The 21,494-nt window shown below is 64.6% G+C and overlaps 3 protein-coding genes across 4 annotated transcripts; 1 reads left to right on the forward strand and 2 right to left on the reverse strand.

The window, feature by feature from the left end:
- Nucleotides 1–24: 24 nt before the first annotated feature.
- Nucleotides 25–4,653, reverse strand: SASH3 (SAM and SH3 domain containing 3). Of its 2 annotated transcripts, none has more exons than XM_064670342.1 (8): nucleotides 4,534–4,653; nucleotides 2,253–2,348; nucleotides 1,861–2,010; nucleotides 1,630–1,780; nucleotides 1,408–1,556; nucleotides 1,077–1,283; nucleotides 678–828; nucleotides 25–572 (listed from the first exon to the last, which is right to left on the reverse strand). In XM_064670342.1, the coding sequence occupies exons 1-8, from the start codon at nucleotides 4,585–4,587 to the stop codon at nucleotides 388–390; spliced, it is 1,143 nt and encodes a 380-aa protein (XP_064526412.1). In that variant the 5' UTR covers nucleotides 4,588–4,653; the 3' UTR covers nucleotides 25–387. The 2 variants fall into 2 exon arrangements, with proteins under 2 accessions (XP_064526412.1, XP_064526411.1); XM_064670341.1 differs by having other exon boundaries at nucleotides 25–575.
- A 705-nt stretch (nucleotides 4,654–5,358) lies between these two features.
- On the reverse strand, nucleotides 5,359–11,672 carry XPNPEP2 (X-prolyl aminopeptidase 2). Its single transcript, XM_064670338.1, has 21 exons — nucleotides 11,480–11,672; nucleotides 10,640–10,713; nucleotides 10,438–10,548; nucleotides 10,295–10,358; nucleotides 10,008–10,112; nucleotides 9,781–9,867; nucleotides 9,528–9,674; nucleotides 9,324–9,425; nucleotides 9,132–9,213; nucleotides 8,570–8,765; nucleotides 8,330–8,419; nucleotides 8,118–8,227; nucleotides 7,954–8,031; nucleotides 7,796–7,867; nucleotides 7,632–7,692; nucleotides 7,416–7,485; nucleotides 7,187–7,291; nucleotides 6,445–6,504; nucleotides 6,195–6,271; nucleotides 5,984–6,082; nucleotides 5,359–5,679 (listed from the first exon to the last, which is right to left on the reverse strand). The coding sequence occupies exons 1-21, from the start codon at nucleotides 11,523–11,525 to the stop codon at nucleotides 5,473–5,475; spliced, it is 2,043 nt and encodes a 680-aa protein (XP_064526408.1). The 5' UTR covers nucleotides 11,526–11,672; the 3' UTR covers nucleotides 5,359–5,472.
- A 5,403-nt stretch (nucleotides 11,673–17,075) lies between these two features.
- Nucleotides 17,076–19,185, forward strand: APLN (apelin). The gene is made up of 3 exons (XM_064670344.1): nucleotides 17,076–17,274; nucleotides 18,160–18,331; nucleotides 18,423–19,185. The coding sequence occupies exons 1-2, from the start codon at nucleotides 17,199–17,201 to the stop codon at nucleotides 18,324–18,326; spliced, it is 243 nt and encodes an 80-aa protein (XP_064526414.1). The 5' UTR covers nucleotides 17,076–17,198; the 3' UTR covers nucleotides 18,327–18,331; nucleotides 18,423–19,185.
- The last annotated feature ends 2,309 nt before the right edge of the window (nucleotides 19,186–21,494 follow it).

Below are 21,494 nucleotides of genomic sequence, written 5' to 3' on the forward strand. Positions count from 1 at the left end.
AGCTGGATTATTTGCATCCTGCTGCCCCCCATGGCGAGTGAGGAGGGGTCTCTATGTGCCCATGCTGAGCAGTGACAGTGAAGACTTCATTTGCCTGCAGGCATGGCTCCCGTCCCCAGCTCCCTCAAGCCTCCTGGCAAATCCAGGAGCAGCAGCCCATGCCTGGAGCACGGTGCCCTGGGGTGCCCAGAGCCCCCACATCGGGGCAGCAGTGCCAGGCAGCACCATGCAAAATGTCCTGGGGGTACAGCACCTGCCTGTGGTGCCGGGGCCAAGCTGGGCCCTGAGGTCATGCCGCTGGGGCTCCTCTGTCCCCTGCCAGCAGCTGTCCCCTCTGGTCTGTCCCTGCTGCCAGGGCCAGAGTGGGAAGCAGCAGTGCCAGTGGGCTCAGAGGGACTGTGCCATGGAGAGAGCCCCCAGCTGCTCCTCAGGACCCCCCAGCTCAGCCTCCTCCCGGCTGCCATCCAGGGTCTCCGATCCCTCGAAGCAGCCTGAGTCCCGGGGAATGTCCCCTTTGGGCTCCGAGGGTGATGGCAGGGCTTCAGAGCTGTCACCATCCTCTGGCTCACTGGCTGCTGGGAGAGGGACCGAGGCATTAGTGGTGCTGCTGGGGTGCCCAGCAGGGGGGACTGTGGGTGGTGGTGGGGGGTCTCCCACTCCCTCCCCAGGGCTCTTACTGTCGTAGTCCAGGAGGAGCTCGGCAGCTGTCAGCAGCTTGGCGCGGTGCTGGGGGTCTGTGATGTGCAGCTCATTCAGGTGGGTCTCCTTCAGCTCCTTGAAGTCCTCCAGGGTCTGGTACCCATTCAGCAGGAGGGTGGGGATGTGTTCCTGGGTGAGGGATGGTGGGCAGGGATGAGCAGGTGGCTCCCCTGGCCCCCAGTGCAGGTCCATGGTGGGCACTTGCCCCCACATCACCCAGAAATGCCCCATGTGTCCCCTCTGTGCCCCTGGGCTACTCAGTGGAGGGACCCACAGGGATGGGGGATAGTGAAGGGGAGCAGAGAGGGGGTGGTCCCACTGCTGGCACCCTGGGCACGTGCTGGGTGCCACTGTTCCCCATGGCTGCCATCCCTCACCTGCAGGTTGATGCGCTCCAGCAGCTCATGGAGGGTCTTGGGCTTGAGGCGCTTGCTCCGGCTGGAGCCCCGGCTCCTGCGGGCAGGGACTGTCTCCTCAGGGATCACATCCACATAGATGAACTTGAAGGAGCCCACCCTGTTGTTGAGCAGCCCAGTCCAGGTGCCCACAGGCGGCTTCTCGATGATGCCAATGATGTCCCCTTTCTGGGCCAAAGGAGATGGGGTGGCAGTGGGTGCAGGCTTGGGGACAGCTGGGGAACACCTCTGCCTCAGGAGGGTCCCCAGCCACCGTCCTTCCCTCCCTAGGGCCGCAGTGGCCGTGGCTCACCCGCAGCTTCAGCGAGTCCTTGTCGTAGGGGCTGGGGGTGAAGTCGGTGTGGACGCGGGCCCGGCCGCAGAAGGGGCCGGCGTAGGCTGGGACAGTCTCCTCCAGCTGCAGGCTGTCCCGGGGACCACCAGGGCTGGGAATGTCGCTGCCTGCAGAGAAGAAGGGGGTCAGGATGTGCTCTGCTGGGGGCTCAGACCGGTGTGCTGCTGGGGCTGGGCTCACCGCTGGACATCTGGCGGCTGAGGGGTGGGCGCCCATCCTCCTCCTCCTCCAGCTCCAGGTACGACAGCGGCACCTTGTCGTGGCTCCGCTCCTCTGCGCTGCCATCTGGGGACAGTGGGCACGGGGACCCCTCCTCCTCCACCTCTCCCTGCTGTGGGGACTGGGGTCAGGCTGGGGGAGGAGGAGCTGACCCCCACTCACCTGCCCATGTCCCCCATACCCCCCGCTCACCTTGCCCTCGGCCAGTGCCTTCACGGCCATCCTGCCCATCTTGCGGTTCATGGTGCGGGAGATGACCGCCCGCCACTTCCTGCCCAGCTTCGTCCCACTGCTCCGCGGGGCATCCTCAGGGCTGGCACTGCTGGGATCATTCTCAGGAATCTGCCAGAGGGATGGAGAGTGAAGGCAGAGCCCTCCACCCCAGGCAAGCCTCAGCGGGGTCACACAGGGCTGTGAAACCCCAAATCCCACGCATGCTAGAACATGGGCTGCTCCATGGCACGTGGGCCCCTGGTAGGACCAGGAGTCTGGGGAAACCAGCTCTGAAATAGGCTGGGAAGGGGATCCCAGGGGAGCAGGGCATGTCAAGGGGTGTTGCTGCCCTGGGGAGGCTGGGAACTCACATTCTCCTCCAGGTTGAACTCCTTCTCGCTCGGCACGGGGGAGCTGACCTTGGACTTGGCAAAGTCCTTGAAGCTGCTGGAGCGCTGGAGGGAAAGCTGGGGGCAGGGGGAGGGGTGTGAGAGGGGAGATGGAAAGGTGTGAGGGCTTCTCTCTGCACCCCCTGCCCCAGCTCCCCTCCTCCCTCTGGGCTGCTCTGCCCATCCCAGGGTGATGGGAGAGTTTTTTGGCTGGCACAGTCTCCCCTGTCTCACCCCATTCCAAGAGCTGCCATGTGCTATGAGCCCACCAGACCAAGGATGCAGAGCCCTGGTATTGCTCTCAGTGCCTGTGCAGCTGCTTGGCACAGCATTCCTGGGGCAGGGATGCTCCGGTACAGAGTCTGGCACTGCCAAGCTGGGAGCAGCCCAGGGCTGTGCCACACTGCTGTCCTGGCACATGGGCTAGGCACGTCCTGGGGGAACACAGGGTTCTGCAGCACCCACAAGTGGGCAGGCAGTGAAGGGCTGGGAACATGAGAGCAGCCACGTCCCTGCTTCTGCCTCCGTGGTCAACTCCAGGACTGAAAGTTTCCCGTGTTTTCTGACTGTGAGTGTCCCCCACAGCCCAGAGAGCACCCTCAGCTGGCTCAGTGCCATCTTTGCGCCAAAGCCATCGAGGCAGGTTGTGAATCTCAGTCCTGCTGCACCCCTCTGCCCCTGCTCCTTCCAGTCTTCCCTGTGCCCCCTGCCTGCCTCCATCTCCATGTCCTCTGGTGCCTGTCCCATATGGGAAGGGTTTCTCCATGACAGGAGCACCCTTGGTACCAGCCAGCCAGCATCCCAGCACAGCCACACGGTCCCGGGTCTCCCTCATCCCTGGATGCCAGAACTCCGTGTTCAGGCTGGGTGAGCTCGGCTCCTACTGCCGGCATGCTCAGAGCAGGCACCGCAGCTCTCACTCTGCCACCACCACAAACAGCGATTTCCGTTCTCAAGCGGCTCTGCCGGCTCTGAGCTCCTTACAAGGCCCTTCCTGCCCCTGCTCAGCTTGTCCCGTCTTTATTCTCCTCCTCCTCGGCTCCACCGAGCATCCTTCAGCACTTGTTTTTGCCGTTCCTTGCAGAGGGCTGGCTGGCTCGGAGTGGGACACCCAGAGCACCCCCGCTGGGGCTTTACAGGGCAGGGCCAGCTCCAGGTGCATCTCCGCTCCCACCCCAGCACCCCGAACCCACCAGACCCAGGAGCGCTGAACCCCCAGGAGCACTCCCTTCAGAGATAAAACAGCTCCAAAGCCAGGAAAGCTGCTGGCCCAGCACTGGAGAAGCCCTGGAGAGCCTGGCAGTAGGATGTGAGCCAGGGAGGCCGGGCTCTCCCGGAGCACAGCAATGAGAGGGAAGTGAGAGCGGCTGTGGCTGGGCAAGGGCAGGGGATGCCCACTGGGACCTGCCGGGCTGGATGGGTCCTCCCGGTGCAGCGAGGGGGACTTCACCCAGGTTTCCCGTGGGAGCTTCCCAGCACGGATGAGCTGCCGTGGTGGGATGTGTGTCTGCCGTGGGCAGGGCCCTGGCACCAGGCACTGCCCTGCTCCCCACGGTGACCTGCCGATGCTGATGCCAGCCCAGCAGGGCTTGGCAAGAGCTAAGTGCCAGCTGGTGTGAGACCTGGTGCAGGGGGATGATTGTGGCCCCCCCCGGTGACTCCAGCCTCCAGACAGGTTGTCACGGGGTGGCACACGGGGGCTCTCAAGGGGCCACGGTGCTGGCAGCTGGTGCTGCTGTGGCTCCCACCTCAGAGCGGTGCTGCCAGAGGAAGCGGCCGACACGTGACAGAGCTGCAGCCTCGACCGCAGCACCTTGCTGGGCTGGGAGCTGCACGCCCGGCACCGCCGCCGCGGCCCCCCAGGAAATGGCAGGCGGCCGCCCACGCCGTGGGGAGGCCATGGAGAGTGGGGGCCACAGCCCCTCCCAGCAGAGCCCCGCGGGTCCCACCGGCACCCTGGCTGGCACCCATGCTGATCCCGAGGACTGTGCATCCCAGCCACCCATCCCACCGGGATGCAAGGCAGGGTGGGAGCTGGGCAATGCCAGGACTACGCACTGGCGAGGCCACAGTGGCTGGTGGCAGCAGGGGCAGACGGATGGCAGTGCCGCTCCCACGCTGTCACAACCCCCTGGGGCTCTGCCCCAGCTCCCTGGCACCAGCCCTCCTGCTCAGCATCCCATGGCAGCCCAGGCTTGGACAACTCTGGGTGTGCAGGGACACCCGTGTGTGCTGAGGGCACCTGGATGCTGCCAGCACTCACCTTCCTGTGTCCTGGCTCCTTGTCCCCGGCGTTGGAGGGCTTGCGGCGCAGCATGGCACTGGGGCCAGAGGGCACAGCGCTCGGCAGCACCTCGGCACGTCCCGTCCCGCGGCACCGGCACCGAGCGCACAGGAAGCCGGCGGTCACATGAGAGGCGCTTGCAGCCGTGCTTGGGGCGGCTGCCGGGGCGCGGGCTGGGGCAGGAGGAAGGAAACTCTCCACGGAACTGCTGCCCTGCCCGGGGCCCCCGGCGTGAGGATGGTGCCCGCGCCCTGACACCCCTCGGCCGTCGTGCTGCCCCCCCGGTGGTGTTGCCCATGCTGTGCCTCCCCTTGGCGATGCTGCAGATGGGCACAGTGTCCCCCCACCCCCTGCAAAGGGTGACAGTCCCCAACCCCTCTGCCGTGCCCTCCCCTGTGCCCACTCATCCTGCTGGCACATGATGGTCAAGCCCTCTGTGTGACACTTGGTGTCTGGCATGACCCCTGTGTCCCCTGCATCTGTAAGTCCTCCCGGCTTAGCATCACACCCAGATGGGACACGCTCTTGGTCACCCCACTGCTGGCACCTGCGGAGATGTCCCAGGTCGGGCTGACTGCCCTGCACCCTCTCACTCCAGTTCCTCCATCTTTTCCCCAGAATTACAATCTGCCCAAATCCATCTCCCCGCTGTTGGCATCGGCTTGGCTGCCCCAGGGTAGGGCAGGTGGCACAAGCAGGGTCACAGGAGTGTGGCTGGGGGCCATGTGGGGCAGTGCCCCAGCCCCACACCTGCTGGTGAGGCACAGGCAGCACACCCGGCACAGCAGGGCACAGCCCCCGCCTGCGTTGCTCATGTTTAATCACAAAGGAGCAAATAGAACAACAAAAAAAAAGGAAGTGAGCACAGGGGAAGAACCAGCTGCGGCAGGAGGGGGTGGCGGGGCCATGGATGCAGGGTCAGGCCTGCAGCCCACTGAGCAGCACCGAGAGCAGCGAGGTGAGGGCCAGCATGGCCGTGGTGGCGGTGGTGGTGACGGCGCTGCCCACCAGGAAGGGCTCGGTGCTCTCCTGCAGCCATTCGTACTCCTCCTGCAGCTGCTGCCGCTGCAGCTCTGGCCCCACACGCTCACGGATCTTCTTGTAGTAGGAGTTTAGGTACTGGATCTGCAGCCAGGCACGGCAGGGGACTGGAGGGGGCTGCCCTGGATGCTGCCACCCCTTAGCCCCTTTGGCCCTCCCCCTCCAGCTGCCCCACACCCCAATCACCAGCCCCACCTGCAGATCCTGTTGCCCCTCTCCATCCACACATCCATCCTTGCTCCATCCTCATTTACCTGCTCCAACTGCACGCCATGGTCCTGGCTTCCTGTTGCATCCACTCCCCAGCCCCTGTTGCTCTCCCCAAACCCCAGCCCGATGTGCTGGCCTCACATCCCTGCTCTGCCCTCCCCCCCGAGCACCCCCATACCTGCTCCAGGGACAGGAGGCTGAGGTCGATGAGGTTGCGGTCATAGGGCACCAGGGACACCACCTCGAAGGTCAGGAAAGGCTTCTCCTCGCTCTGGTACTGCCACAGAGACATGCTGTTGGGTGCCCCCAGCCCTGCTGGGGGGGCCCCCCTGACTTGATGCAGCTCCCCATGCTGTGCCACCCCTGTCACCCTGACCCCACTGCCCTACCTTGGTCTGTGCCTCCACCACGAGGGCGATGTCCTCAATGCGGATCCCGAACTCACCGTCCCGGTAGTATCCAGGCTCTGGGGGCCAGGAGGTCACTTGATGAGCCCCCAACCCCAATGGCTCCCCTAGCCCACCCTAGCAGGGCCACATCTGACCCCAGAGTGGGGCCAAGTGCTGACACCCCCTCTCTGGTCCTGGGGCTGGGGCTGTCCCAGACAGCTGAGGCACCATCCGTGTTGGTGGGACATACCGATGGAGGTGAACATGCCGGCCGCCAGTGGCACGTTGTTGGACTGGAAGCCCACAGGCCCTGCAGGGACATGGGGTGGGTAAGAATTCCAGGGACAGTGTGTGCTACAGGGACACTCCAGCAAGGACCAAGGTGCCACACCAGGGAGAACCACGGGGCTAACACAAGGACCATGGACGACCCCAGCAAGGACCACGTAGTCACCAAGGCAAGGACCACTGGATCATCCCAGTTCGGACCACTGGATCATCCCTGCAAGGATCATGGGACCAACCTGGCAGAGACCGTGGGGACATCCCAACAAGGACCATGGAGCCATCTCGGCAAGGACTACGGGGCCATCCTGACAAGGACCATTGATTGGATAATCACAGCAAGGACTGTGGGACCACCTTGGCAAGGACCATGGGGCCACCCTGGTAAGGACCATGGAACTACCAAGGCAAGGACCATGGGGCCATCCCAACAAGGACCATGAGGCCACCAAGGCGAGAATCATTGGACCATCCCAGTAAGCTGGACGGGAGTCATACTGGATGGGAATCACACTGGCAAGGATCATGGAGTCACCCTGGAAAGCATCATGGAGTCACCCTGGAAAGCACCCCAACACACTGCAGGTAGAGGACACCCCCAGCAAGAGGCTCCACTGGGCAATGAGTACCCCCCAATGAGCTCCTGTCCTCGTCCCTGTCCCCACAGCTCAGCCCACATGCCCAGTGCCAGTGCTGGTGCCACCTACACTCATGGACTGAGAGGAAGTTGCCGATGCCATGGCCGGTCCCGTGGCCGTAGTTGAGTCCCACGTCCCAGAGTGCCCGGCGTGCGAAGGACTCCACCGTTCTCCCTGGGGAACAAAGAGGTGGGTGGGATGAAGGCCAACAAGCTGATGGGGCCCCCCTGCTCTCCTGCTTCCTATGCCAGGGTTCCTGGGCAGGGCTGGGCTACACAATGCCAGGTTTGGCACCCACCTGCTGTGTTGGATGGGAAGATGAGGCGAGAGAGGTCGATGTTGCCCATCAGCACACGGGTGTAGGCTTCCTGCAGGGGCACGGGGGGGTGAGCACGGTGGTGCCTGGACACCCACCCTGGCACATCCAGCCCTGGCTGCGACCATGGTGCAGAGTGCCACAGGGGGGTCCTGGGCAGCCAAGGGGGGTGCTGGCTGACACAGGAGAGGTTGGTACCTTCTGGAGTGGGGTGGGCTGACCCCAATGCACTGTCCGAGTGATGTCTGTTGTCCCGTCCCTGAAAAGGAGGGATGTGAACAGGGTGATGCAGCCACAGCATTGGCTTTGGGGGCCCCTAGATGTGGGGCTGTGAGGGGGGGTCTCTGCTAAAAGCTACTCACAGATATTGCCCTCCAGTGTCAAAGAGGTACATCTCGCCTGCAGACAGTGTCCGGCTGCTCCCATTGGAGGGGCTGCAAGGGAAGGGGGTCAGAGCCCTCTCCCAGCTGCTCACTGCCCATCACCCACTGCCCTCTGCCCACTGCTGCCCTGGCCATACCTGTAGTGGGCCAGCGCCGCGTTGAGCCCGCTGGCCGAGATGGACTGGAAGCTGGGCCCATGGCTGTGCTGCTGGGCCCTGGAAGGCAGCAGGGAGGGAGGGAGGTGCTGGAGGTCCTCAGCTGCCCTTTACTGGGTAGGGGGTGCTGTGGGGGCAGCACTGACCTGCGGAGGGCATCGATGTGCTGAGCCCCTGAAAACTCATCCACCTGCCCCTGCGGGACCGTCTTCTCCAGCCACAGCAGGTACTGGATGACGGCAACGGCGTCCCGGACCTGGGGGTGCCCCGGCGGCACCGGGGAGAGGGCGTCAGCACCCGGCGTCCCGCAGTGTCCCCGCATTGTGCAGGGGGCTGCGGGGGCAGGGACAGCCCTTACGTGGGCGGCTCGCAGCAGCTCCTGCTCCTGAGCGTTTTTCACAGCCTTGGCCGTCATGACAGGCGAGTAGCTCTCCTCCAGCAGCTTTTCCTGCGAGGGCAGGCAGGAGGTGGCATGGCCACCTGTCCCCTCAGGCCCCAGGGGTGGCCACAGCGCGGTGGCACGGGGCCGTCCCCAAGCCTGCGGGACCCGCGTGCCCCACGGCCAGGCTCAGTGCCGCGGTGTCGCTTCTGTACCCACCTGGGGGATGATGCCGTAGAGGCCGTAGGTGGTGTACTCGGTGCCCAGCCACACGGTGACGTTACCGAGGGTATAGTTGCGCAGGTGGGCGCTCACCTGCCCGTACTCCTGCAGCTCCACACACAGCGGCCCCGGGCAGCCGGAGCTCAGGGACTCCCGCGCTGCCGCCGACAGCCGTGACCCCTCCACGAACAGGCTGGGGAGGGAGCGGGATGGGGTGGGCACGGACGTGGGGCAGGCACAGACGTGGGGGGTCACCTGCTGCCCTTGGTCCCCCCGAGCCCAGCCATGCCAGCGGAGAGGAAAGGGCTGGGGGGCTCAGAAGTGATGCTGGGCTGGGAATGGGAGGAGCCCTCCGTCAGGCTGTGCGGGAAGGGAGGGTGCGGTGCCCCAGGGTGGGCTGGGAGAGGGGGCATGGACTGGGAGAGATGTGGGGCTGGGGCCTGAGGCAGCGGGGCTGAGAGGAGGATCAGATGAGGGCCAGCTCAGGAAGGGAAGGGTGGAAGGGTAGTGGATGATGAGCCCCCTCCATGCCCCGTGCCCACAGGGAAATGCCGGCCACCTTATGCTAGTGTTGGTCAGGAGGGTGTAGGAGTAGAAGACGGGGTTGTAGGGGATGTCATCTCCACGGAGGTTGAAGAGCCCTGTCAGGAACGAGACCTCTGCACCTGCGACTGCCGCTACCTTCCCAGCTCCAGGGCTCGGAGCCCAGGGCACCTGCCGTGGCATCCTCCACAGCGCCGCAGGTACTCACAGGCTGTCTCCTCCAGCCCTGACAGCAGCACGGCCGTCGGGCGTCGCACGTGCTGCTCCATCTGCTGCCGGATCCCGGCAACCTTCTCCTGCCAGCTGCTCCCTGGGAGTGGGGCAAGTGATTGGCTCGGTGCAGGGACCACCATGGATGGCCCTGGGCTGGGGGTGCTGCGGGTGAGCAGCTGTGGGGAGGCCAGAGTCATACCTGTGAATGCTGCCGGGAGGCTGTAGATCTTGCTGGAGGAGGGAGAGGGTCTCTGGTCACCCCACACCTGATCCACGAGGTTGGTCTCGAGGGGGAGCAGGGTCCGGCCGGAGCCGTACAGAGCCTGGCTGTAGCTGTTCCAGGTGGCTGGGGGAGGGGAAGAAGCAGCCCACACGTGGGGGAACCTGGTAAATCCACACCCTGGGGCTGCCCTCCCATGGGCAGGGTGACCCCCAGTGTCAGCCAGCCCTACCGACAGAGAAGAGGAAAGGGTCCAAGCTGATGTTCCCCCCTACAGGAACTGCCTCCATGATCCACATGGCAATGGACTCGATCCAGGCTGCAGGAGAGAGCTGGGTGGCACTGCGAGGACACACCGTGTCCCAGCCCATGCTGAGCCCAGAGGAGACTGTGCCAGGGGCTGGGGGGGATCCTGGGAGCGGGGGGACTCAGCAGCCCCCCATCCTGCCCCCCACTGACTCGTCCTCTGCAGCTCCCAGTTGCAGTCCAGCTCACGCTCTGCCTGGGTCCAGTAGCGGCTGTCGGTCCACAGGGCAGCCTTGTCCTGTGTCACCACGCTGGTGCCTGTGACAGGAGCGGGGGCTCAGGAATCACCTCTCCCTCCCTCTCTGCAGCTGGCAGAGACCCCTGGGGGCCCTCAGAGAGTGGGACCATGCCCTGCCCATGGATCCCCAGGGATGAGGACTAGCAGGAAGGCAGGTGCCAGCCTCCCAAGCAGGGAACCCAGGGTTGTGGGGTGCCCTCACCTGCGGAGCCGGTAAAGCCTGTGAGCCAGCCCAGCCGGGCATCCCGCTTGGAGATGTACTCGCTCTGGAGTGGGGATGGAGCTGTGAGAGGTGGCTGTGGATGCCAGCAGGGTCCCCGGGAACACTGGGAGCTCCTGCCTTACCATGTGGGCATCCGTGGAGGGCACGATGTAGGCATGGATGCCGTGGGCCCGCATGGTGTCCCGCAGTGCTGCCAGCCGTGCCATCGTGTTGGTGGCCGTCGGTGGCAGGTACTGGTGGCACAGGGGGACATGTGCTGGGACTGGGGGGGGACAGTATGCAGGGGGTCTCGGGAACAGGGAAGGGCAGCAAGGCAAGGCTCACCGGTGGGTCCGTGGAGCAATCCCGGATGTCATTCCTGGTGGAAGGAGCCTGTGGCACCCACCCTGCGGCACAGCCTGTGGGTGCAGCAATAACCGGGAGCCTGAGGCTGCAGCTTGGGGGCCTGCTGGCCCCTTGCTCCAGCCCAGAACCACACCAGGCAGCTGTGACCCTCATCCCCAGCTCCAAACACCAGCTAGACCAGCTTTGGGGCTTTTTGCAGAAACCGGTTGTCCTGTGTTTTAGTCCCAGGAATAGTGGGTAGAAACCAGCACCATTGCCCGGCTCAAGAGGAAGTAAATCTCCCAATGCCCATGGCCCAGTGGGATCATCACGGGGAACAGCTGGTGCTCACCATGCCCAGGAGCAGGTGAGCCGACCTAGAGCATCCCAGCACTCAGGGTGTTGGAGGAGCCGGCTGACAGCAGGGCCATGCCCGGCCAGACCTGGCCTCTCCCCAGGGCTGCTTGGCACCAGGTGCCACCGCCGGCACCGCCACTCCCTGGGCTCTCCATCACCAGCTGGTGCTTGGCTCTTCACCTTGGGCTAAGGGCACCCAGCTTGGGTCCATGGGACAATGCAGGGTGGGGTCACCCTCAGCGTGGGGGGGGCCTTGGGTGCCTGGTCCCTGCACCCTGGGGGGCTGCTCCTTACCCGAGCCCATGGCTGGGGCAGGTGGGCAGGCTGAGCCCCTTGCCACAGCCCCGTTTCTGCCCCAGGGTCGAACCCACCCCTGCTTCACCCAGAGCTGTGCCTGGGACATCCTGCATCCTGTGTGCCTGGTTCCTGGGGGTCCCAGACATGCCATCCCACCCCAGCACCCAGCTCACCCCTCTGGCATACCGTGGAGCAGGAGTGCCCAGGCTGTGATCCAGTGCAGGGCACACATGGCTGCCCTGGCAGTGCCCAGCAGGACGGGGAACCAGGGGACAATGCGGGTGACAGGTCCCTCCTCCTGTGTCTTTGCCCCGGGGCAGAGGGATGGGGGGTGGGAGGGACGAGGCCCCAGCGGATATGTGGGTTGTCCTTTGCATGGAAAGTGAATCCCGCTGCTAAATAAAAGCAAACAGCAAAATCAGCACAAAGTCCAAAGATCCTGCGGGAGCAGAGGTGGGAGCATGCCAGCTCAGCCTGGTACAGCCTGGCAGTCAGGGAGAAGGCAGGGAAAGGGTTTGCTCCCTGGGGAACCCCTGTTTCCTGGAGCCATGGAGAGCTGATGTGGGGTCCCTGGGGCAAGGACCAGTCACCCCCTGAGCCAGTCAGTCCCTTGAGCCATCCCTCCCCCTGGCGTGGTGCAGTCCCCACCCCAGCTCCCCAAGGCTGGGGCTGACAGACATGGTGTGTGTGTTGGGTAGGTACCCCATCACCATTGCCAGCTGTTACAGCTGTTGGGGGGACACAGTGCTTGTCTTCCTGGTGAGCAGGGCTGGGAGCTGGCGGGACACCCACCCCGGTCTGTGGCTCCTGCAGCCAGCTGGGTGATGGGAACACACAGTGTTGTATCCCCTAACCATGGCTGGGCCCCTCATTTTTTGGCGTGGCTGTTTTTCTACTGCAGCTGCAGTATAGGTGTCAGCAATCCTGCACCAGCACAATTCTTACTCCAGGGAAAAGCTGGATAACACCGAGCAACATGTCAGTGCCTATCCTGCTATCACCCCAAACTGCTGCACCCCTCTGGCAAGGCACATGCAGCATCCTGCAGTGGGTGAAAAGGAGCCAATATCCTCAGCAGGAGCCCTGAGCTCCCAGGGATGAGGGACAGGAAGGGGATGGGAGAGGAGCAGGGATGGCATGGCAACAGTCCCCATGGGGTCCAGCTGGATGTGGTTCCCCCACCTGCAGATGGTTTGGAGGTGGTGGTGCAGGAAAACCCAGAGTGCTTTAAGGAGAGAACAGGTCTTGCTGGGTCTCCTTGGCGTGAGGAGCTGTCTGGGGGTCAAACAACATCCGATATGGGCACCCATCATCTGCCATGGGCACCCATCATCTGACACGGGCACCCATGGGCTTCAGGAGCAGGGACAGACGCTGCTGCTCTTCCTGCTCTGTCCATTCCTGGTCATGGAGTAACATGGAAATCCACAGGACAGAGAAAGAGTCCAGAAGGAGTGCAGAGGGATGGGGCCCCAGCACATGTCTTATAGCTTGTGCAATGACATGGAAAAGGGACTGGACTTGGGAGAGACAGATGTCTGAGCCCCGTTCTGTGGGGGGGGCAGGAACACACACGAGGCCTTGAAAAGGAGAATGGGGTGATCTCAGTGCTGGTGAGAGCACATGGTCCTGCTGTTGGAGTACCAGGGATGATAAATTCAGAGTGCTCAGTGGGTTGGGTTAGAGACACCGGCACAGGGCACATTGGCCATGTGCCAGCATGGAGCAGCCCCACGCAGGGAGAGAGGAGGGTGATGGCTGAGCCATGCGGGGGGTCACCAGCACCTATCCACAGTCCCAGGACCAGCAGCCACTGCTGAGGCTTCAGAGGGACCTGTGCTCCATGGGAGGATCCTGCTGGGATGTGCCCTTTGTCCCGCCAGGCCCATCAGCTCCACACCTTGCTCATCTGCCTTGCTAAAACCTCATTATGTTCGTCATAATGAGCCTTGACCCCAGGGTCTGTCACTTTGATTACACAGGTTCTTCCTCCAGTGGCTTTAATGACTCTGGTTGTGGAGAGAAAGTCCGGATGAGGGCAGAGCTGCTCCCACAGGTGCTGGAGGTGTCCATCCCTGGTATGGACATGGACCTTCAGGGATGAATGCATGTCCCAACCCAGGATAGATCATAGAGTCACAGACTTATTTGGGTTGGAAGGGACACTAGGGTTCCTCTAGTTTTAACTCCCTGCCACAGGCAGGGATATCTTCCACTAGACCAGGTTGCTCCAAGTCCCATCCAGCCTGGCATGGGTTACCCATCCCACAGCTGCTCTGGGTAACCTGTGTCAGGGACTCACCACCCTCACAGGGAACAATTTCCTCCCTATATCAAATCCACAACAACCCTCTTTAATTTAAAACTGCCCTGCCTTGTTCTGTCACAATGGGCCCTGCCAAAAAGTTTGTCCCCAGAGACTCACATCCCCGCCCAGGTCAGGGCCTCCTGGAGCACTCCCTATGGGATTGTTGCTCATCACAGCCCATGAAGATCCTTGGGGTGTGACCCCCACTTCCTGGGCCAGGGGTCCCTGCACCATCTCACCCCAGCTCTCACGGGCTCAGCCTCCAGGCCAGACACAGCCAGGTCTGTGTGGGACCGTGAACTCTCTGAGCTGCTGGCCCCTGCCAGTGGCACTTCATGGCCCGTTGGACAGACAGGTGTTTACCCTCCTACTGTGGCAGTGACTGTCCAGCTGTGTCCCCCCATCACCCTTCCAGCTGTGGCACTGCAGGGATTGTCCGGCTGTGTCCCCACACTGGCTGTGTCCCCACACCACCTGTCCCACTGTGTCACCACACCGTCCGGCTGTGACCGGGTCCGGCTGTCCAGCTGTGGCACTGGGACCCTGCTCACCACGAGGTGGCACCAGGACTGCGCCGTGGAGCCGCACAGTCCCCTGTCCCGTGTCCCACTGTCCTGTCCTGTCCCCTGTCCCTGCCCAACCCGCAGCTCTGGCACCAGCAAAGCCGGGTGGTCCCACAACCATCCCATCCCTCATGCTGAGCCCTGGCACGCTTATGTCATGAATGCTCTGAGGCTGCCCATGTCCAGCATCACCCTTTGGTTCCCCCTTCTCAGAGGACCCCAGGAGAGGGTGAAGGGGGGTCCCCAGCAGAGGAAGGACAGGGACAGGAGAGAGGGGAGAGAGGGTGACCCCAAAGCTGCTGTGATTGCTATGGCAGTTTCCCAAGGATGTGATGCAGTGCCGTGGGGTCGGTCAGGCAGCACTTTGCTGCCATCCTGCTTGTCAGTGACACATGCTAATGCTGCTCCATCCTCCCTGCCTGGTCCCTGCCCAGACCCGGGGGGGGGACTGCACCCCTTCCCATGCGGCTGCACCCCACTCCCATGGGGTCCTCATGGTGAGGGGGGGTCTCCATCCTCTTATTCCCGGCATCTGAGCTCCACTTTGCAATGCCATCATCCCTGCCACCACCCCCAGTGTCATTCCCAACGCCACCATTCCCAAAGCCACACCCAAGAGACGGTGCCGCAGTTGTCCCGTCCCCGTGGGCACGGTGGCTGCACATCCCTCCTCCTCACCCAGCACGGGGGTGGGGTGTCACCAGCCGTCCCTGGGGACCCCCGGGGCCGCGTGCCGCCCCAGGCCAGCGTCAACAGGACGAAGCTCCTCGGCGCGTCCGGTGGGGCCCGTCCCTCCCGCGGGAGGTTTCCTCGAAGACGAGCCAGAGGAAGGCTTCGGGGGGACATCCTCCCTTTGTGGGCTATTGTTGGCCTTCCGTCACCTGCAGAGGCCGCGGGGTGACTCAGGCCGGGGTGACGCGCCCGGCAAACAGGACGCGGGGCGGGAGGGTGTGCGGGCGCAGGAATGCGGAAGGCGGCGGTGGCACCGGGATGCTGCCAGCATCCCCGAGGATCCCCTGGCAGGCAGGGTCTGCCTAACGGTGCCTGCCCAGGAGGTGGGCTGGGGGGGTCTCCGCTGCACCCCAGAGCCCAGCAACTGGACTGCAGGAATGGGGTTCCAGGTCCTGGCCCCCCTGAGGGAACACCCCACTTTGGGGGTGCACAGTGCGGGAGGGGAGCGGTGACCCTACACTGTGCATGCAACGGGGGCTACAGGAGACCCTGGCAAGGAGGTTTTGTCCAGGGGGTGGGAGGTGCAGCCAATAGGGCTGGAACAAGCGCAGGGATGTCCCCCTCTCACAGTACCTACCGATGCATGTGGGGCTGTAACACGGTACCCACACACCCAGTACAGCTTCTCCTCACCCGCCCCACAGCCCCTCTTACAGCCCCCCCAGCCCATCCTCAAAGCCAAACACACAGTCACCACGTCCAGCCGCTTCTACAGCCCCTCCATACACCCCTCTCTGTCCCCACACCCTGCTGTCAGGGGCTGTCCTGGCGTGCAGTTGTACTTGTCACCCACCTTTTGGAGGGGTGATGTCACCCACCTTGTGAGGAACTGACCCTGACCCCCAAAGCCTCTGCATCGCCCCCTCCTCAGCTGGGCAGGGAGGGAAAATACAGGGAAAGGGTCGAGATAAGGCCCAGGATGTCACTCACTAGATACTGGCACAGGCAAAACAGACCCTGTTTGGGGAAATTAATTGAATTTCATAAAATCGCAGAATCACAGAATGGTTTGGATTGGAAGGAACCATAAAGATCATCCAGTTCCACCCCCTGCCATGGACAGGGACACCTTCTATTATCTCAGGTTGCTCCAAGCCCTGTCCAGCCTTGGACAGGGACTGGACACTGGCCTTGGACACTGACACTGGCCTTGGACACTTCCAGGGATGGGGCAGCCACAGTTTCTCTGGGTAACCTGTGCCTCCCCACCCTCACAGGGAAGAATTTCTCCCAAATATCCGACCTAATTCTCCCTTTTTATTTATTTATCACTAATCAAATCAGAGTAGCATAATGAGAAATAAAACTAGACCTTAAACCCCTTCTCCTCACCCTTCCCTTCCTCTCAGGCTCAAATTCACTCCTGATTTCTCCTTCTCCTCCCACCCCTGGAATAGGGGCTGGGGCAGTTCATCACATGCCGACCCCTCTGTGGACACCACCTGGCTGGGAGGTGCAGAGGGGCAGGGGTGGAGGGAGTCTGTGGGCATGGAGGAGCCAGGACAGCCCCCTGCCCCCTTGGGTGACAGGGAAGGGGTGGGTTGGGAGGGGGGCCTGAGCCAGGTGAGGTGGAGAGTCCCAGGATCTGAGGGCCAGGCTTGGAGGGGGGTCCCAGGGCCGAGAAATGATGAGGTATCCTGGATGGAGGCTGTGCAGGGGTCCTGAGCCAGCCTGGCAGCAGTGTTGGGGTCTGGGGGACAGGTTGGAGGGGGTGTCCCAGAGCCAGTCTGGGTGAGGGGGTCTGGGCCATTCAGGGTGTGTGGGTCCCAAAGTCAGCCTGGGTAGGGTGACCTGGGGCAGGCTGGATGTGTGAGTCCCAGATCCAACCTGGATGGGGGGTTCTGGGCTATTCTGGATGCAGGGGTCCCAAAGTCAGCCTGGGTGGGCTATTCTGGGTGCAAAGATCCAGATTCAACCTGGGTGGGGGTCCTGGCCCATTCTGGGTTCGGAGGTCCCAGAGTCCACCTGGATGGGGGGTCCTGGGCCAGGCTGGGTGCAGACCCCAGATCGGGACTGAGTGGGGGGTCCTCGGACAAGCTGGGGGGTTCTCAGAGCACTTGGCACGGGAGGAGGGGGCTGCGGGTGGGGGATCCCCGAGAGGGTGTGCCGGGGGGGGGATCAGGCCGGGGGGGAACCCCGGGGAGGTTGTCCCGGCGGCAGAGCGGGGCGGGGCGGGGGGCGGACACCCCCCCGGGGGCCCGAGGCCAGATGACGGGCGGCGGCGGGGCCGGGCTGGGCTCTCACCGCCTACAAATGCGGCTCCCCCGGCGGCCGCCCCCGTCGCCCCCCGCCGCCCCCCGCCATGACCGCGCCGCGCCGGCTCCTGGCCCTGCTCCTGCTCCTGCTGCTGGTGTTGGAGCTCGTCCTGGCCGCCCCTGGTGAGAGCGGGACTCCCGCTGGGACCCCCGGGCAGGCAGCGGGGGATGGAGGGAGGGATGGAGGAGGGAGGGGACCGCGGGGACCGCGCCGGGGTGGCCGCGGGCTGCGGGGTGCGGGGGGACGCGGAGGGACCGGCAGCCGGGCCCGTGCCGTCGGGATCCGCTGCCGCCGGGCTGGGGAGGACAAAGCGCTTTTCATGGAGCCGAAAACTCTTCGGTCCCCCGTGCAAAGCGGGAGTGGGAGCGTCCGGAGCCGCGGCACAGTCCCGGGCATCGCCGGGTCCCGCGGCGGCACCCACGCGGGGACCCGGCCCCAACCCCGGCTGCCACCCGGCCCCCGCGGGGGTGTGGGACTGGCGATGCTGGAACTGGAGCTGGGACCGCATCTGGGACCGGAGCATCCCGGCCAGGCCCCCCAGGGGAGCGGGACCGGTGCTGAACCGGTAGTGGGACCAGAGCATCCTGGTCAGGCACTCCCGGGCCCCGGGGGAGCGGGACCAGTGCTGAGACCGGAGCTGGGACCAGAGCATCACCACCAGGCACCCCGGGGATGCGGGGGAGTGACTCAGGGCGAGAGGCTGAGGGTCTCGGTGGCCTCGGCAGAGAGGGGAGCACGGTGTGTGGCCGTGGGGAGCGCTGGAGCCAAAAGTGGAGACCGGGCAGCCCCAGTCCCCACGGTGAGGCCGGTGGCCATGGCCACACGAGGTGGCCATGCTGGGCACAGGTGGCCGGGCCACCACGCCACAGGAAGCACTCGGCGGCGATGGCTCCTGTTGGGTACAATCCAGGAAACCGGCCGGCCCGGGGCCAGGCAGCTCCCACGGCACCGTTGTCCCTGTCCCGCGTGGGGGGACACCCAGCTAACGCTGTTCCTGCCGTCCCCAGGGCAGGTGTGTGAGGCGCCGGACGGGAAGGATGCGAAGAGAGGCCTCGTCCGAAGGGTGGTGCGGCCGCGGGGTGCCCGGCGCGGGACCGGGCAGCGCCCGGCGGGCTGGCGGAGGTACCGGCGGCCCCGGCCCCGGCTCTCCCACAAGGGCCCCATGCCCTTCTGAGCCAGGTGAGATGCAGGGGGGCATGGGGGACACGGGGAGACGTGTGACAGTGCCGGGAGGGAACTCGCATATAACCTGGGTTTGCTCTCGTTGCAGGGCTGCCACCAGCCTTCCATGGACACGGCTCCCATCGCCTGCGCCGTGTCCTCGCCCGCTCCACTCATCCTCCGGCCCCGAGCGTGCGGTCCCACCTGTGAGCCCTCGGCTGGCATCACCTCCTCCCCGCGGTTGTCCTTGGTGGCCTCGGCGCCGTGTCTGGCACCGTGGTGCCTCCTGCCCCCCACTGCCGCCTCCCGGCGCCGGCCGGCAGCAGGTTGCCTGCAGAGGGGCCAGGGCTGCCTGTCCCGGTGGGCACAGGGCAGGCTGCCCTAGGCAAAGGCTCGCCGGGACCACGGGCTTTGCGCAAAGCACTTTGTCAGGCGGAGCAGCTTCTCCGCAGGGGTCTGCGAGCTCCCTCGGGGCCCGCGAGCTCCCTCGGGGCCCCGCCCCGGCCCTGCCCATCACCCCCATGCCAGGGAGAGCACACAGCTTGTCCCGGATCTATTTATTCCCGTGGTGCTCACCCGGGTGAACTGCCCTCCCCGGTGAGCATGGGGTCCTTTTCCCGCTGGCAGACCCACCTCCTGGGGACCCCCGAGGTGTGGGGTGCCCACCCAGGACACAGCATGGGGCTCTGAGCCCCTGTGCCTCCTCCACGCTGTGGGACAGCAGGAGCAGGGGGGCACTGGGGTATCTGTCAAGCACTGCCATGCACCAAAGGAGGGGCTCTGGCTCTGAGCTGGGCCCTGTTGATTGTCTCCCATGTCTGTAAAGATTTATTCCGTGTAAATACATCTTTATAATAAAGAGTTATGATGACAGTAAATGCTGATTTCTGGAGGGGTAGTCAGGGGTTACTTGCCTGCTGCTGGGCAGGGGTCTCAGGACCCTCTGGTCCCTCCTGGAGCTGCCTGGTGCTGGCAGTCATGGCTTGCACCACGGCAGCCCCTTTCACAGCCTGGTGCTGGCAGAGAAGGTGCTCAAAAAGGAGAGAAACCAGCTGCTGAGCCTGTGGAACTGGGGAGGAGAGTGTGAAAACATGGGTCAGAGGGCCTGGGAGATGGAGGAGGGGATGCTGGAAGGACACAGGGATGTTGGTCCCAGCTGGACAGCGAGGGTAGAGGGGCTGGGGGACCCTCAGGCCGCAGAGCAAAGACCCTGGCTGCAAGTGCTGCCCTGAGCCTTTAGCCCATTCTGGGGTTTATTTTTGGGAGGAGGGTTTGGGCCTGGCCTGTCCCTGGTGGGAGAAGGAAGAGGCCAGTGAGATGTGCAGGAAGCCAGAGGAGGCTGCTGGAGCTGTCTCTGCCACTGCTCAGCACCTTGCTGGGGTTCTTCAGCCCTGGTGTAGGACAGGCAGCCATCCCAGTGCCAGGGGATGGTGGCACAGTCCTGGACATGGCTCTCACTGGTTCCATCTGACTCTGCTGCTGTCAGTGGAGCAGCCCCAGTGGCTGCTGGGTCCTCCCTTTGCCCCAGCCTGACCTCACTGGCCCTGGGCAGCTGCTCCACAGCCCTGCACACAGGGGCAGCTGTGGGTGCTGGGTACCTGGCATCCCTGTCTCTGGTGTCCCTGTCATCCCTCTCCTCCGTGTCCCCATCCTAACATCCCTGTCACGGGTATCCCCCTCCTGGCATCCCCTTCTTTGGCGCTCCCACCCCATGGGGCTGTGTTCGAGCAGGACCCATGTGGGAGGGGCAGTGGGCAGGCTCAGGGGACTGGGGGTCCTTGTAGGACCCTGCAGGCAGGGAGGAGGGGCTGGGCGGGCCCTGCAAGGGGACGGGACCCCACGGGACAGGACTCCCCCAGCCCCAGCCGGGACCCTCCAAGTGAGGCTCATGCAGGGGTTCCAAACCCCAGGCAGTTTGCAGGGGTCTGCCCACGAGGGACGCCCCGTGCGTGGGGCTGTGGGTAGGGGCGTGTGGCCACCGGGGGGTGGGCAGGGGGACATGGGCGGGGGTCGGCAGTGCCGGCGGGGAGGGGGTTAAGGGGCTGCGGAGGAGCGGAAGGGCTGCAGCTGCGGGCTGGGAGCGGGGCCTGGGGAAGCGTCCGGGCCCAGCTGGCCTCCATTAGCTCATCCGCTGGGACCGGGAGGGATGTGCTGCCCGGCCACACGCCAGCACGCTCCCGCCACGCCGCCACCCACGCCCGCCCGCAAGCCACCGCCGCCACGTGAGCCACCGACACCCCGCGAGCCCCCGAGAGCCACTGGGTCGTGGCCACTCCACCGGCCTGGGTCGTGGCCACTCCACCGACCACCGCTGCCCCCCCAGCCTCTGCCACCTCATGAGCCACCACCACCCCACTTTGCCACCACCAGCTGCCCCACGAGCCCCCAGGAGCCACCCTTGGGGCCCCCGTGGTGGTCTGGGGGGGTGGGCAAGGGTTGCCTGCTCACTGCCCAGTCCAATCCAGACCCTCACGCCCTGTCTTCCAGACCCCTCCTGGTGGTGGCATTGGCACTGGAGCTGCGGTGGGGCAGGATGTGGTACCCTGGCCACAGCCCCCCCAGCTGACCCCAGCTCCAGCTCTGGGGTGCTGGGGGGGTATCATTTCCTCCACCGCCAACCTATGGTGCTGCTGCTACTGGTTTGAACTCGGAGGGCTCTTCTCCTTCACCTCAAACCACCCCCAGCACCTGCAGTTTGCCCCCCCAGACAACACTTAGCCCAAGAGCTCCTGCTGGGTCCCTGCCTGGGCAGCAGGGTGGCCCAGAAGACCCCCAGAGCGACTGCTGTGGCCCTGCCAAGCGAGGCAGCACTGCCCCATGTCCCCCAGGCACCACCCAGCCCTGAGTGCTTGGGCTGCAGCCAGGGGCTGCACAGCTGAGCCCTGACCCCAGCCCTCCTGCATCAGCCTGGAAGGAGGAGGCCAGGGAGGACTCCCCCCGTTTGGGCTGTGGCCAGCCTCGAAGGAGGAAAAGGCTCCTGGGCCAGGAGACCTAAGGAATCTCTGGCTCTTCCTGGCCTGGCCTGCTGCCCGCAGGCAGGTGGGAGCTGCTGGGCTTGGCCATGCTCCCTGTGCCCCCCGTGACACAGCGGTGTGGGAGCCCCAGTACCACAGCAAGGAGCCAGGGAAAAGCAGGCGGTGGGCACAGGGGCAGTGCTGGGGCACAGGGCAGTCCTTGTCCC

Source organism: Pseudopipra pipra, chromosome 13, assembly GCF_036250125.1.
Source record: "Pseudopipra pipra isolate bDixPip1 chromosome 13, bDixPip1.hap1, whole genome shotgun sequence".
Classification (NCBI taxonomy): Eukaryota; Metazoa; Chordata; class Aves; order Passeriformes; family Pipridae; genus Pseudopipra; species Pseudopipra pipra.